General features: G+C 40.8%; 1 protein-coding gene across 1 annotated transcript in view; it reads left to right on the top strand.

Annotated features, from left to right (window-relative positions):
- The first annotated feature begins 2418 nt into the window (after positions 1–2418).
- Positions 2419–16009, top strand: part of cyfip1 (cytoplasmic FMR1 interacting protein 1) — a 37447-nt gene continuing 23856 nt past the window's right edge. Inside the window, exons 1-10 of the mRNA XM_080032764.1 lie at positions 2419–2649; positions 8909–9029; positions 9876–9965; positions 10925–11002; positions 11103–11204; positions 11486–11667; positions 12216–12312; positions 12840–12968; positions 15497–15601; positions 15841–15932. Of these exons, the coding sequence (XP_079888890.1) occupies positions 8913–9029; positions 9876–9965; positions 10925–11002; positions 11103–11204; positions 11486–11667; positions 12216–12312; positions 12840–12968; positions 15497–15601; positions 15841–15932 (992 nt within the window). The 5' untranslated portion in view covers positions 2419–2649; positions 8909–8912. The remainder of the gene's footprint in view (positions 2650–8908; positions 9030–9875; positions 9966–10924; positions 11003–11102; positions 11205–11485; positions 11668–12215; positions 12313–12839; positions 12969–15496; positions 15602–15840; positions 15933–16009) is intronic.

The following is a 16009-nucleotide window of genomic DNA, read 5'->3' as shown; positions in this document are numbered from 1 at the left end:
TACTCAATAAATGTAGAAAGCTTCAGCTTTCTGTAGATGTCACTCTGGACCTTTTTGACAAGTTGGTTACTCCAGTTATGTTGTATGCATGTGAAGTGTGGGGGTTTGAAAAACTACATCTGTTAGAAAAACTACATCTCAAATTTCTAAAGTACATCTTAAAAGTGAAAATGACAACCTGCAGTTATATGGTGTATGGGGAACTTGGACGGTACCCACTCTGTGTTATAGTTAAAAAATAATAATTGGATATTGGGGGAGACTGTTAGAAAGTAAACTTTGTAAAATCATGTACAATCATCTACACAGCTTGCATAGCAGCGGTGCGTATGCTTCACCCTGGGTATCACAGGTAAAACAGATACTGGATGACTGCGGGTTGTCATACATTTGGATAACACAAAAGTACAACAACATTAACTGGCTGAAAATAACTGTAGAGCAGAGGTTAAAAGATCAATTCATTCAGAGGTGGCAGAGCGAGCTTACAAGCATGACTTCCTGTGACACGTACATAGAATTTAAACAAGAGTTTAAATTAGAAAAATATCTGCTGTATGAAAACTAAAAGTCCAGGCAGGCTATCTGCAATTTTAGAACAAATAACACCAGAATACCTAAAGTCACTGGAAGATACAAAGGGCTGGAAAGAAGTCAAAGAATGTGCAACCTCTGTGATTCTAATTGTGTTGCTGATGAATATCATGTACTTTTTGAGTGTAAGAATTTAAATGTAATGTACTATAGAAAAAAATACCTCCCAAAATATTATGTTAATTTTCCTTCCATGTTCAAACTGATTTTGCTTTTGAGGTCAAATAACCCAGGGGTTATTGCTAAAACAGGAGCCTTTCTTAGAAATGTCCTGCCATTGTTTAAGTAGTGTTTTTGTTTTTGTCCTTGTCGTGCACCATTGTTTTGGTTTGTAATGATTTGATTTGATTGTTGTGCTCCTACCATGTGCTATGGCCGTGAGCCGTGAATAAATAAATGAAATTAAATGTAATGAAAAATAGCTTGAGCTTCAGATTTAGCGTCAGATTGGATGGAGAGCATCTGTGAACAGCAATTTCCGAGTCTTTCCAGATATTCTCAATTAGATTGAGGTCTGAACTTTGACTGGGCCATTCTAAGAATAACTGCAGTGTGAGTTTTCCGCCACACATAGTGTTTTGCATTCAGGCCAAAAACTTCAATTATGGGCTCATCTATCCAGAGCACCTTCCTCCAACCCTTGCCACAAGCCATGCGGAGAGCCCAGCAAACATGTGGAGGAAGGTGCTAGTCAGATGAGACCAAAGTTAAAGTCTTTGGCCTTAATGCAAAATGCAATGTGTGGCGGAAAACTAATACTGCACATCACCCTAAACATACCATCCCCACTTTGAAACATGGTGGTGGGGGTGCTTTTCTTCAGCAGGGACAGGGAAGCTTGTCAGAGTTAACGGGAAGATGGACAGAGACAAATACAGGCCAGAAAACCTGTCAGAGTCTGCAAAATAATTGAGACTGGGGCAAAGGTTCACCTTCCAGCAGGACAACGACCCTAAACATGCAGCCAGATCGACTATGAAAAGGTTTGGATCAAAGCAGATTTATGTGTTAAAATGGCCAAGTCAAAGTTCAGACCTAAATCAAATTGAGAATATCTGGAAAGGTAAATGCTCTTTACAGACGCTCGCCATCCAATCTGACGCTGAATCTGAAGCACAAGCTATTTTGCAAAGAAGAATGGGCAAAAATGTGCAAAGCTGTTAGAAACATACCCCAAAAGATTTGCAGCTGTAATATTCAGCGAAAGGTGGTTCTACAAAGTATTGAGTCAGGGGGGCTGAATACTTTTCCAAGCCACTATAGGTACTAAGACTTTATCGATTCTAGGAGGGGGAATTCTGTTGTTGCAGAAGCAGCAAAGGGACATATAAATAAACACATAGGCATATTAAAATAAGTAATTAACAAAGTATCTTACATTAAAAATAAATTAATAGAAACCCTACAAGAGCAATTTGAGAAATATGCCAAATAGGTAGTCTAGCAGCCTAGGCTATATGTAAACAGTAAATCAGTTAAAATATCATATATCTTATAATGCAACCTAGTGGAATTACATGAGCAGTACAATGTTAAAGACAATTCTACTTTTTAAAAGTATGCATCATTTAAAATAAAATTATTACAATTTTGGTATGCTTATTATAGGCCTACTTGATTCCAGTTTTTTAGGATGGAAGTCAAATCCTCCACAATGCTGTATTATAATTTTATTTATTTATTTGTTTTGTCACTACTGATCCTCCATACACTCGGGCGGTTTACTGTACATTCCTGTGCCTCTTCTCCGCAGTGTCCCTGCCCTAGTGGAGGAGGTTTGCACCGCAGCTTAGAGTGGAGTTTCCTGTTGAGTTTCCCTGTGTGAGGGACAGGAACTCCCTGCTCTACTTCTCTCCCCCGCCCATGATAATAACACAGACTGAGGAAAGATTCCTCCGGCCGACAACAGGGAGAAAAAAAAAGAAAAACTAGGATTGAAGACTTCACAAGCTCAACTTCCCAGTCGCGTGAGGGACCAATACTGCTGTGAAATGGCGCTGTAAAGCTGTGTCTTTGATATACGCACAAGTTTTCCATTCTAACGAATAACTCCCGGTGAGTAGAAGCGATTCATTTCGAAGTTGGTTTCGGTGTGTGAATTTCAAGCTACGGTGGGGGCGAAGAAAAAGTTGAGCGGCTTTGCTTTGGGTGTAGCCAACTCTCAATGAAAGCTGTCCGTATAAAACAGACAGACGCTTAGTTCAGAAGGAGTTATTAGCGCGAGCCTGTTGCGGTGCAAAGCCATTTTCCTGGCTCACAGGCCGCGCGAGCTGTGACTAATCTCAGGCCATGGTAGGCACGGAGCGGGGATAAGGCCATTTCCAGAGCTATATGTTGGAGGAAAGACTTCAACGAATGTTTCATAACGACACCTCACTATTTCCAAAGGGTTTCTCCTCCTGAACTTTTATTTTAGAAAAATGTGTCACTTATTGTGAGTTTGGAGTGGAGGAGTTGTGTGTCCGCCAGGTGTGAAAGTATAGAAGAAGTAAAGGCAAAGTTATACACTCTTAATGAGGCTAGCTTTAACTGTCAGCGACGGTGGGCTAATGTTAAACTTAATTATTCCTTTAATTCCCCCCTCTTGATCTGTTCCTTTGGGAATTAGCCTAGCCTAGGCTTCTGTGGCAGGACATTTGTTGTGTTCAGGAACCACACTGTATTCCCCACCCTCCTCCTCCTGCTGTTGCATTCACTGCCTAGACATGCACTCATTAACCCTTTTTTAAAAGCATTTGAAAATCCACAAAATAATAAACATTTTAAAAAACACGTTGTTAGTAATGACATGTTTGTCCTATGTTTTTTTTTGTAGAAGATCAAGTTACAATTTAGTGATTGCTGTGTAGAGTGTCCATCAAACCTCGAAAGGTGTGGTTCAATAAGGAGATGAGGAGTGTTGCACTTTATTTCTTACTGAAGGGCCTACTGCTTTGAGTAGACTTTCATCAACCCAGAAGACACAAGGGAAGGAAGGAAGGGTGATGATGAGGTATGAAGATACTGTAGATCAAACCGCAGTCTTGGTATTTTGGTGAATGTGGTGTTGTTTCTACTCCTAGTCGAATTTCTATTTTTATTTCTTCAATGATATAATACACACCTCAAGCAGCATACTATATTTGCAGCGGTAAAGCCACTGAAACTGAGTAGGTTTCCATTGCAAGCTTTTTCTCTGTATCAATCACATTTGGGATAGGGCATATTTGATAGAGCTCTCAAGAAAGCTGAAATATCCGCCACAAGCTTTGGGTCTTTGGTTATTTACTGAATAGGCTTGAAATTCTACATATCTCTTTTGATGAACTATATATTATAGCTTTTTGTTTACACAATGCTTAATATATTTATGTAGGGTTTCCAGTTGGAGGTTTCCCCTTTAAAAAAGAAAACATGTTTGCATACTTGCCGTAGAATGGAGAAAGTGAACAATACAAATAAAAACCCAGGTTGCATTGACATGAGAATCTTCATTCTGACGTCTCATAGATATATTTGCAGTTAACTGTGTCCCTTGTAGTCAAAGCAAATGGTGATAATACTGTTTTAGTTTAAGGCTTTCAGCTAAGCCCTATTGTATGCACCAGCTTATGGCAATGGTGTGTGAACATTCATATATTGTCATTTATTTGCATCGGCTCACGGCAAAACTGAGACCCCCTCGAGATTGATTTTGCACTGATAAGTTGTAACTGTGGTGTGATACGCTGAAAAAAAGTGATACACAAAGGGTGTTTTTTCACACCTCGATGCACACAAGCCATCTATAACTTCCTTCAGGGTGGCAACTAAAGCTGATGAGGTCACACTCACTGGCTTTCATTGTAACTATTTTCTGTTTCGGAGGAAATGTTGGGCAATGTTGGGCATAGATTGTTGCTGTTGCATGTTTCTCACTTCAGAGAAATATAGTGGCTTCCTTCCCCATGTTTAAATGTGAAAAGAAAAAGCAAAGCAAAGTGTGTTCTGTTGGTATTTTGTTAAGTGCAATATACTATTGTATTTGAACATTGAAAAACATAATGTACTGTATGTTTCTACTGTTGCATACAGGAACTACATACCTGTATAATGGCAGTGCACTAAAATGCCCTTAAAATGAATTAAAAAAACACAGCCATGCATGTAGTTTCACTTTTTTCTTTTGAGCTGTCATTAACAATTCTGCTGCCCCTCAGCAACAATGGATGTGAATGAAATGTAATTTTTGGCGCTCACAGCAAAGAAACATTACATTTAAAAAAATGGCAACATGTCTTTTAAGGACAATGTCAAGGTAGCATTCTGTTTGCCCCTTGCTTGGCTCACCCATGTTACCTATGCTGGAGGAAGGCTGCTTTAAGCTCCTTACTGTGTAATTGCTGAAAGCCCTACACACACACGTGGTCTAGACATTCAGCTGTGGGCGCAATAGCCATTAACCTGCCAGGCTGAATTAACACTCAAGGAGGGATGGTGCCCTTTTCTAATTTGTCCCTTGTCTGGCTCTCATGAGAGGAGACAGCTCTGGATGCTGCAGTCTGAACAGGAACCATGCACTAGAGCAAAAGTCAACACGGTTCCTTATTCAGTTGACCAGTTAGCTCAAATATAGTTTTACTTGCTCAAGTAAGAATTTCTGTCAAAGCTATATGATGCTTTTTTTCATTTCTTAATCCATTCACATGTAAAGTACACACATATAAGTTGTGTGCATCCTTTTTATTGGTCACTATTGTCATGTCCAGTGTGAGTCCATCCGTGTGTTGAAGTGGAGCGTTGGTCACATGCTCTTGTTGTCTGCGATTGACACTTCCCTTTTGTCGTACTAAGTCGACTGATCTGTGGTCTGTTTTGCTGCTTACTGGACTGTTGGCAGTTCAAACAAAACGCACACACACAAAAAAAACGACATTTGGCTGAGTCATTAATGACAGTGGTTCTGATAATGGCTTTGCATAAATAGCACTTCCCATCTGACTTCCTCCTCTCTGTCAAAAACAGTATTTCACAACCTAGCATCATGCCTATTTTAATCCCCCATGCAGTTGAATAACTTTTGCCATTGTATCGTGTGCTTTGCTGTTGTAACCGAGACTCTTCATTCCATTAGGATTGTGAAAAAGATGACTCAAGGATTACTTGTTGCAATACAGAGTGTGTGTGCAGTGTAAGTAGCAGGACACGGGACAGTGTCTTGTGTGTTTAAAATGAATATTTATTCTGCGAGAAGAAGTGCATGAATGAAGAAATTGAACCTGAAAGTCATTGTTTGAGCATCAGCCATTGTGTCGTTTCAGGTTTCGAGCTAAAACAATAGAAAAGTCCAAACTTAGGAACTGACAGTGTTTACACATTCCTCAGATGACTCATTCATTTAAACAGGGCTATGACGCTGCTTTAGCATGAACACCACGTGACTTAAAGTCAAATCAAATGTCTCCCTGTTAGTCTCAATACTAATCAGTGCCATGTAGAGATACTGTGTAGGTCCCAAACAGCAGCTGCCTAGTTGTAACCTGATGCCATTAGCAGTGGTCACATATACTGCTTTGAAGAAATCTTTGTGCACGTCTGGGCTCTGCATGAACCATCCAGGTCCTCTGTCTGCTTTGCATAATGTCACCATAATGAAGAATACAGATATTGTTATCATAAAAATGACATGTGCGTAAAGAGGTGAAGTCATGGATCCTATTGGAGCTAGCTTCTGCTCTAAAAGCATCCCAAGTATTTGTCTAACAGGCAACATAAATCTTCTACTTACGATCAATGGGTTCTACTACTCTACTATACTGGACGGCACCATTCCAACATCGTGGCATTTTAACTGAGCTAAATAGGGATTTGTTTTGTTGGCATTTAACAACCACATATCCCATGAGTCTCAGGGGTGGGGCTTTGGACCTTTTATTTTATTTTCTGTAATAGTTCCCAAATTTGCAAGTGACCCTTTTTCTCAGCTGACAAACAAGTAAACCTTTCAGTAGAAGTTGATCAAACCTAGAGGGTGTTTCTGCCAAGCACCCAGTCACAGGCTGGGCACAAAGACATTAAAGTGAGAGTGTCAATGTCTCCCATTAGCCCCCCCCCCCCTTTGTAAATGTCAGCTTCCCGCAGTGGTCTCTTCATGATATGTCCCCTCTGCTCTTTGTCCTCCGGGCTGTACGTCCGTCTGCACTACAGGAGGTTAGTGACCCCCTGTGACCCGGGCCCTGTGCACCTAGTCACTGCCAGGCCTTTGTGTGGGGCGGCTAGTGGCTAGTCGCTGTGGATTCTGATTGCAATAGGTTTTTTGATTGTTCGGGTGGCAGTCCAGAAAGTCAGCAGTCAGCAGCAGCAGCGTGACAATGCAAACTCAAAGCATACCTCACACCACATATACTATTACAGCACTCATCTGTTTGCATCTGATTGTTATTGTTGTTGGCTGACTGCATTCATTATGCTCCCTGTAGCTGTTGATCAATGGGAGATTATGTAATAACTAGACTATCACTGTCTGCTTCATTTGAAAGAGAGGTTTTCATGATTCACTGTTCTTTTCACCTGTCATTAAGGATGCACTATGGAGTTTCAGGGGAGGGGGATTTGTTTACATTTGCAGAGTCAGCAGTTAGTTTACAAAACATATTTTTCTCCACATGTTATTCTTAGTGTTGAATAATTCTATTATCATGAATAATCTTCATTTTAATTTTTAAGAAAACTTTTTTGTAAACAAAACTGTGTGTGGCCTGCTGCTGTAAACAACAACAGTAAAACAGATGACTTTTCATGTAGCTTTGATTGTAACTTCAAACAGTGGTGATCCCATTCTCTTGTGAGAACAGTTTGTTTATTCGGTTATGAGAATATACCTTTAGAACATGTTCACTTCTGTGACACACACAGTGACATAGTAGTGCACCTTTTAATTACATAAATCATCAATGGGAACAGTAACCTGTTAGAGAGAGTACAATAAGTGTAATTTCAAATGAGATAAGAGAAACATTGTTTGTACTAGGGGTGGGAAGGTTTACAAAAATGTCTAAATGGTTAACCGTGAGGTCATTGTTGTTGGAAGCGCCGTTTTGTAGGCTACGCACGCAAACCACACACATACACACACATGTTCGCTCTCCGTCATTATCGCCTTCATTCATTTCCAGATTATTATAGCCTATCGCTTTCTACATGTTTCTCCACGTTTAGGTTGAACAGGTGTTAGAAAGTTTGGGCTTTTACTTTTGAAGGTTTTATTGCACTAGGGCTACGTACGAGCGTAGTTCACGTCAACTGGGTAACTTTTATCTTTAGGTTAGCTTTCATCAGTGGCTGTGACTGAAGCCCGACGGCCACTCTCCGTGTGTGTGTGTGTGTGTGTGTGTGTGTGTGTGTGTGCTCTCGCGCATGTATCTGTGGGGTGTCTGGCTTTATCATCCCCAAATAGTTTGTGTTATTTGTGATGTGAATTGAATGTGTGTCTCCAGAACATATTTTCAAAACTTTATTTTAAAAAAAAGAAAGAAAAGGTTTTTTGTTTTATTGATTTTTCCTTAACAGTTATGATTCACTAACTGGTTACACACGTACACATGCACACCCCTAGTTTGTTCAATAAATGCTCCGGGCATCAGTGATTCCGCCCCAAGAACCAAAGAAGATTAGTCCACATCTCAATGAGCCATAGTGTTCAAATGATTAAGGTATTGCCAGGCATCAAGCTCACATTCAAACTACATGAAGCTGCTTTATAATGCACCACAAGTAAAAAAGTGCAAACCATTTTAAGAATGTGCGAACACAACCTATGTCCAGCAGTAGTAGGCATAGGCCAAATTAAATGTGGCAAAGTTTACAGATGAATGATAAAGCCAGGAGTACCAGCTGGATAACGTTTACAGCAGTGCACCGGACATTATTTACCAATGACCTTGTTGATACTGGGGCTATTTGGGCAGAAAGCAATGTGCAGCCTGATAGCTGTTTTATACAAAGTGAAACCTAAACTACTCGTTGAAGCTCCTTTTTCATGGTGTGTTCTGTTTCTGCATCACAATACATTCTTAGGGTGAAGTTCAGTTTAGTTTGTCTAGTCTGTCCTCTGCTACCCCCGCAAACACTTTTTTTTCTCCCCCTATCCACTGTGATCTGTATTGTCAAACCAAAACAATGTATCATATTAAATACCAAATGAAGCTACAGCGCAGTACATCTTATCAATCTTATCATCTTGTCATTTGATTATGCCTATCCATAAAATCCATAAAATCTACCCCCCTTTTATAGCTGTAGGTCCTGCTTCGGACAAAAGTTGTAATAGTTATTGTTTTTCCTCTTGTGTTTCCAGCACCATGGCGTCCACAGTGACTTTAGAGGATGCCCTGTCCAACGTGGACCTGCTGGAGGAGCTGCCTCTCCCTGACCAGCAGCCCTGCATCGAGCCCCTCCCCTCCTCCATCATGTTTCAGGTCTGCTGCTGACAGCTACGCTTAGCCTTTGACACATTTTATGCTAACTTACTGTAGGTACAATAGGTCATCATCTTCATGGCCACTAGTCAACATGGCCACTAGTCAACATGGCCACTAGTCAACATATTGTTTTGAAAAAGAAAACAATTTTCATTGCATGCTGCAGTTACACAGATAATAAGCTAATGAAAAACAATGATTTTTCACAAATGTATAACGCACATATACATATTGTAATTGTTACGAAGGAATGCAAATATAGAAAGTATTTATTCCTTTTCTGAAAGAAATTTGGCACCATGACAACTGGAGGTTATTTTAAAATAGTTGATTAGTTTGCTTTATTATTCTATTGGAAGTTCCCCTTGCGTCTGTGGAAGCTGTCTTTAAAAAAAAATTAGAATAAGGAAGGAACCATGGTGGCTTTTGCTTTAGTGCACAGTTCCTGTTAAGGCCGCAGCATCTAGAGCGATCACCTCCTATAAGAAGGTCTAAAAAGATTATTATTATATGTACAAGCTCGCTAATAAAAAGCACCTGAATGCAACGTTCTGGCCAACGGTTTAATTAGTAAAACCTTATGACAACCTTCCCTTGCCAACATTTACAAATGATCAATTCAAAAATAGGAAATTCATTTTGTAAAGCAAATCTATTTGGTTCGGCCACTCAAGTAGATTTAGTTCATAAGAAAATTCTAATTGTGAAAAAAACAAATAAAGTTGGTTTGCGGAGTGGCCACTCAATCATACATTCTAACATTTATTTAAAAATTTTTTATGCCTGTAATGTGCCAGTCTCATTTGTCTTGTTGATAATATATTTTCGTCCATCTTCCCACAGCCCAACTTCAACACCAACTTCGAGGACCGGAATGCGTTCGTCACCGGCATCGCCAGATACATAGAGCAGGCTACGGTCCACTCCAGCATGGTACGCTATCACACTCACATCTCTGGGAATTCACTTAGCAGCGCTTCACTTGTAGCGTGGCTTCTCTCTCTCTCTCCTCCATTATGACTTCAATGGCGTGGTCAGAGGCTTGTTGACAGGACTTTCTGGAGCATTTAGTTTTTGTCTAACAGACGGCTCCTTAGGATCCAGGCCCACAAGCAGAATGGGTCAGGGTGGATAAATGGGCTCTTTGGACCATCTCTTAATGGGAATAGTAGGGCTTTGTATTTAATTAGTGAGGGATAATTGCTCTGTGGTTATAATCAAACAGCACTTTGTAAGGAGGCAAGGCTGGCTTGAAAGCACTAATGCACCTCCCTGCCACCCACTGGCAATTAGTGACTTAGAAAAGTAATGGTGCATGCCTGTTGTAGTCCTTATTCTTATTATGTGTGACGTTGGTGTTGGTGTTTTGATTTAAGGAGAGACACTGCAGGCAAAAACATATAGTTTTCAAGCACTGATACATTTTGAGATCTCTGGCTATTTTGCTTCCATAACACGTCTTCTTTCATGATACTAGTATAAATTAAAAGGTCCAAAACATACATTTAGGTGTTTATTTGACTAAACCGTGTCTGTTTTTAGTCTGTAAATATCTCCTATACAACCATCTTTAACCATTGTTATCTGAACATTCGTTTTAGTCAATACTCTAAACCAAAAATCTCAACTTTAAGGTTAATACAAAAGGATTAATTCACACGTTGACACTTGTGTGATTTATGATACAGTTTGTTCTTGGAAACGTGCTGAAATGCATTTTTAAGACACATAGATAGTATTTTATGATGCAAATGTATGCATCATTTGATATTGCCACATTTGCATATTCATTTATTAATTTGGAAAATATGAGCCAGTGTGGAATTATTTTTATGCTTTTGTTTTGTTTTTCCTTTGTCACTGATTTTTTTTTTTTTCTATTTCTTTATTAGAACGAGATGTTGGAAGAGGGCCAGGAGTATGCCATCATGCTCTACACCTGGAGGAGCTGCTCACGGGCCATACCACAGGTAAACATTACATCACTATTTTGAACAGCATCATTTTAATCACTTTACGGGCCAAACAGGGACACATATATGCTCATATATATTGCCTTTGTCTTCTCAGGTGAAATGCAACGAACAGCCCAACCGAGTGGAGATCTATGAGAAGACAGTGGAGGTCCTGGAGCCGGAAGTCACCAAGCTGATGAATTTCATGTACTTCCAGGTAACTTAACAATGCAGCAGGGGTCTCTCTCTCTCTCTCTCTCTCACTCTCTCTCTCTCTCTTTCTCCACTGTGTGTAGGTGGACCGAAAGTCGCATTAAAAACCTATATTTTGTATTGTATTCTGGGTTGACCTGCACAGGGACTGCAGATGGAAATTAGCATACTGCTATAATCTGGTACAATGCATCTTTTCTCTGTGAGATTGATGTTATTTTGTACATGGACCCTGACAAATAAACTAATAAACTAAACCTATATAATGTTCCCTCTCTCTTCCAGCGTACAGCGATAGACCGTTTCTGTGGGGAGGTGCGTCGGCTGTGTCACACGGAGCGGAGGAAGGACTTTGTGTCCGAGGCGTACCTGCTCACCCTGGGCAAGTTCATCAACATGTTCGCCGTGCTGGACGAGCTCAAGAACATGAAGTGTAGCGTCAAGAACGACCACTCGGCCTACAAACGGTATTCATTCAGGAGCATTCACACACCACACACACACACACACACACACACACACACACACACACACACACACACACACACACACACACACACACACACACACACACACACACAGGCCTGTTCGGTTTACCATGGCAGACACTAGAGGGCAGCATCGCTCAGCTTTTTCTATCATGTGTTTAACTAGGTGGAAATGTCCCAGCCGAGAAATACTGATGGAAAACTGATTGACAATTTTCATCAATTTCTTGTTCTAAGTTTTGGGACTAGAGTTATTTTATTCATGATTTATGATTAACTATGATTTTGGGGCCGGATGCCAACAGGAAGTATAATATTGCCATGGTTTCAGAGGGTTAGCTGTGGGCTGCAAATTTCACCAAACTGGCCACATTACAAGTGTTCCGAGTGTTTTTGAATGGTTTTTAAGCGGTATATTAACATTGACAAAGTGTCACATTTGATAATGCGTCAGACTGACAGAAGAAAGATGCTTGATATCTGCTTGTTTGTTATATTCTAAATGTGTTGTTTTGCCTTGGCCCCAGAGCTGCCCAGTTCCTCAGAAAGATGTCGGAGCCGTCGTCCATCCAGGAGTCTCAGAATCTGTCCATGTTCCTGGCCAACCACAACAAAATCACTCAGGTTGGTAGGACCGTGCGTCACGCTGTTCATTCAACAGTGTTAGGAGGATTCAATACTGTTGACTTAAAGGGCCCAGTTCTCAGCTGTGTTTCTGCTGTTGTATGGAGCTCATTGCAGGGTCTTGAAGATCTGAATAGATACACAGCATTTAATTTGATCATATTGTTTCAAAATAACTCAAGTGAAAAACCACAAAATACACTCCTGTTTTGTTGCCTAGTAGCTACTATCATAATGTAAATCTACTTTAGCAAAGACACAAGTCTTTATTGATAATATAAAAATGATTTCAATTTATGTCTCGGTTTTCATGAAAGCCAAGGAGGCTTTACAGTTGCATTAGAGGGGCTATAGGGAGGGGGAGGACCAAAATAAATAGTTGAAGAAATTGAAGGCTCATGTTAATTATGGTCAGGAAAACGTAGATAATGTTTAGATGAGGAAAGCATCAAGACTTTTTGAATGTATTGTATGATTATTGAACGAGCCTCATAGTTTATCACCACATCATCTATTCTATTGTACAGTCTTTGCAGCAGCAGCTGGAGGTGATCAATGGATATGAGGAGCTGCTGGCCGACATAGTCAACCTGTGTGTGGAGTACTACGAAGACAAGATGTACCTCACCCCCAATGAAAAGCACATGCTGCTCAAAGTAAGAATGCCTCTGTGATCCCGATGCTGCTGATACGTTATAATAATAATGGATTGGATTTATATAGCGCTTTTCAAGGCACTCAAAGACGCTTTACAGGGTTCCAGGTTCCATTCATTCACACACAGTCATACTGTTGGTGGTAAACTACCATATTAGCCACAGCTGCCCTGGGGCAGACTGACGGAAGCGTGGCTGCCATTCAGCGCCTACGGTCCCTCCGACCACCACCTCAAACATACAGCAGTCATACACATTCACACGAGGCAAGGTGGGTGAAGTGTCTTGCCCAAGGACACAACAACCATGACACAGGTGGCAGAGCGGGGATCGAACCGCCAACCCTTGGCAGGGTTCAACATAACTTTTTTTTCCTACTGGCCCGTCGGGCCAGTGGATCCGAGTTTTACTGGCCCCTTGTATATTTTCACTGGCCCTGCACACACTTTTTTTTTCTTCATAATTTAGTGTCAATAATTATAATACCTGTATTAGAAAAATAAAGAAAGATAACCAGATCTAAAGGGAATATCTATTCTGTAACAGTATAGATATTCCCTTTAGATTTGGTTATTTTTCTTTTAGTTAATTATATGAAATGTTGATATTGCTCATACACATAATATAAAACCAGGCAAACATATTGAATTAGAAGCCTACAACTAAAAGTATGTTGAAAGAGTCGGCCAGTATTTTAAAGTCCAGTAGTTTGATGGTTGTTTTTATTCTTGAATTTGGGCAGTTTAATGAATAGTTCACCTGCAGAAGTCATGATCAAACATAAAAAAAAAATAAGAGATGAAGGTCTGATCATTCTTTGTGGTGTGGTAGGCTGTTTTTATTACTTTCTCTATATGCATTAGGGATGTGAATGTGTCGACCGAATGACCGGTTTTCCACTTGCGCTCAAGTTGACTTTAAAAATAGAATAGAAATCTGAAAATCAGTGGGTTATGCCGTTTTTTTAATGGGAGATTTCACCGTGTATGTGAGTTCACGTCTGGTCGTGCGCGCTGCAGGAGTGTCACTTCTCCATGAAGTGTCAGCTTCACATAAGAGTCCGGTGTGGGACCATTTTTTCAAACTATTGATAAAAAACAATGCAGTGCAAAATATGCAGCATAAGTTAAACGCTCGTCTAAGACTATGACGTTAAATCACCTTAGAAACACACAATGCCTTCGTCCGATCACAGCAGCGTTTCACCGTGTGATCTCGCCAGCGAGTGAGCCGCCGCGCAGATGAACTGTGGTTTGTGGCTAAAATAATAACCGGGGATATTCTCCCCGTTAGCGATTTCAATGGGAAAGACTTCCGCGATCTGATTGAATGTCTCGAGCCTGAAAACACAGTGCCAAACTGCGCGACTATACTGTACAGTGAGCGGAGTCCCTCCGTTCGTTTCTGTCTACAACCGACACAATCACCAGAGACGCATTCACAGCGTTTAAATAACGCCTCTCATTTGTATTACCATTGGGGCTTGGATGAAAATACTGTAACATTACGGCGGCAGATAAAGGAAAAGCGCAGTTATCATTTTCTGCACCTCAACCTCTGCTGTGGGAAGAAAGAAAGGGGGCAAAGCAAGTCGATTGATTTGTCGACTCGCAGGCGGACAGTAGGCAGCTCTGCCAACGGAGCGAGAGTGCACCCGCTTGTTGCCCCGCCTGTCAAAACACCCACGCATCGGTGTCCACTGGCCTTTCATTAAAAAATATATTTTATATTAGGTTTATTATATTGAGTCTTAAATAAACACTGCTTTCATTCCGACTCTCAACGCGCATTTCAATGAACCATGATGTAGTCTACAAAAAGATACTGTACTGTGAATGGCCAGTCACTGGCCCGGGCGGGACAGTGACTGGCCAATCAACTTGCCCTGCATATGATTTTACTGGCCCCGGGCCATCGGGCTATACGTTATGTCGAACCCTGCTTGGATCATTGGCCAACCCGCTTAACCACCTGAGCCACGGTCGCCCCGTTATGAACCGTCCAGAGCCCTTAGGTCGTCTGGGACAGCTCTACTTACGATCCCCAGAGTTAGGACTAAACAAGGAGAAGCAGCTTTCAGTTTTTATGCCCCATATATCTGGAACAAACTCCCAGAAAAACTTGAGGTCTTCTGCAACTCTCAGCTCTTCTAAATCAAGTCTGAAGACTTTTCTGTTTCCCTTTTTTTTTTTTTTTTTTTTTTTTGGGCATTTTTATGCTTTATTGATAATGCAGAGAGACAGAGGTGAAATGTGGCAGAGAGGGGAGTGACATGCAGAGAACGACTGCGGGCGGGAATCGAACCCGACTGCTGGGCCCGGCCGGGGAGGGGGGGGGACGACGCCCTACCAACTGAACTAAGGGCGCCCCCTTCTTTTTCCATTTTAACCTGCAATTTTTATTTTGTTTAAATGTTCTATTTCTACTCTTCAACAATTTACTGGAGCATTGTGAGTGATAATGGACACACACTGACACCCTATATACATAATCTAAATATATACTGTGATCACTTGACCACCTCCTAGGTTATGGGCTTTGGCTTGTACCTCATGGATGGAAACAGCAGCAACATCTACAAACTAGACGCCAAGAAGAGAATTAACCTGACCAAGATCGACAAGTGTTTCAAGGTATTATTATTATTTATTTATTTATTTTCGGTCGGCTAATTGATTAATTGACTTAATCATTTCATCACTAATACACATTTAAATACATCTCAAGTCCTGGATATTCGATAAATGACTAAGAGAACATGGACAACCTTCACATATTGGATTTTACTTTACCCCTTCATTGAACTCATTTGCTGTGGGGGCTTCCTCTTGTTTATTACAGTGCTAATAATGCAACATCTGTGTGTTCACAGCAACTGCAGGTGGTCCCTCTGTTTGGCGACATGCAGATCGAGCTGTCCCGCTACATCAAGACCAGCGCTCACTTTGAAGACAACAAATCCAGGTGAGAGGGAAACACACACACACTGACCTGTCGCCACCAGCAGTTTTCATTTCATCACTAGCAGCATTTCATTGGCC

The sequence above is a fragment of the Ammodytes marinus genome, assembly GCF_949987685.1.
Source record: "Ammodytes marinus genome assembly, chromosome: 8".
Lineage (NCBI taxonomy): Eukaryota > Metazoa > Chordata > Actinopteri > Uranoscopiformes > Ammodytidae > Ammodytes > Ammodytes marinus.
The sequence above is the reverse complement of the archived record's forward strand: the minus strand, read 5'-3'. Positions and strand labels throughout refer to the sequence as shown.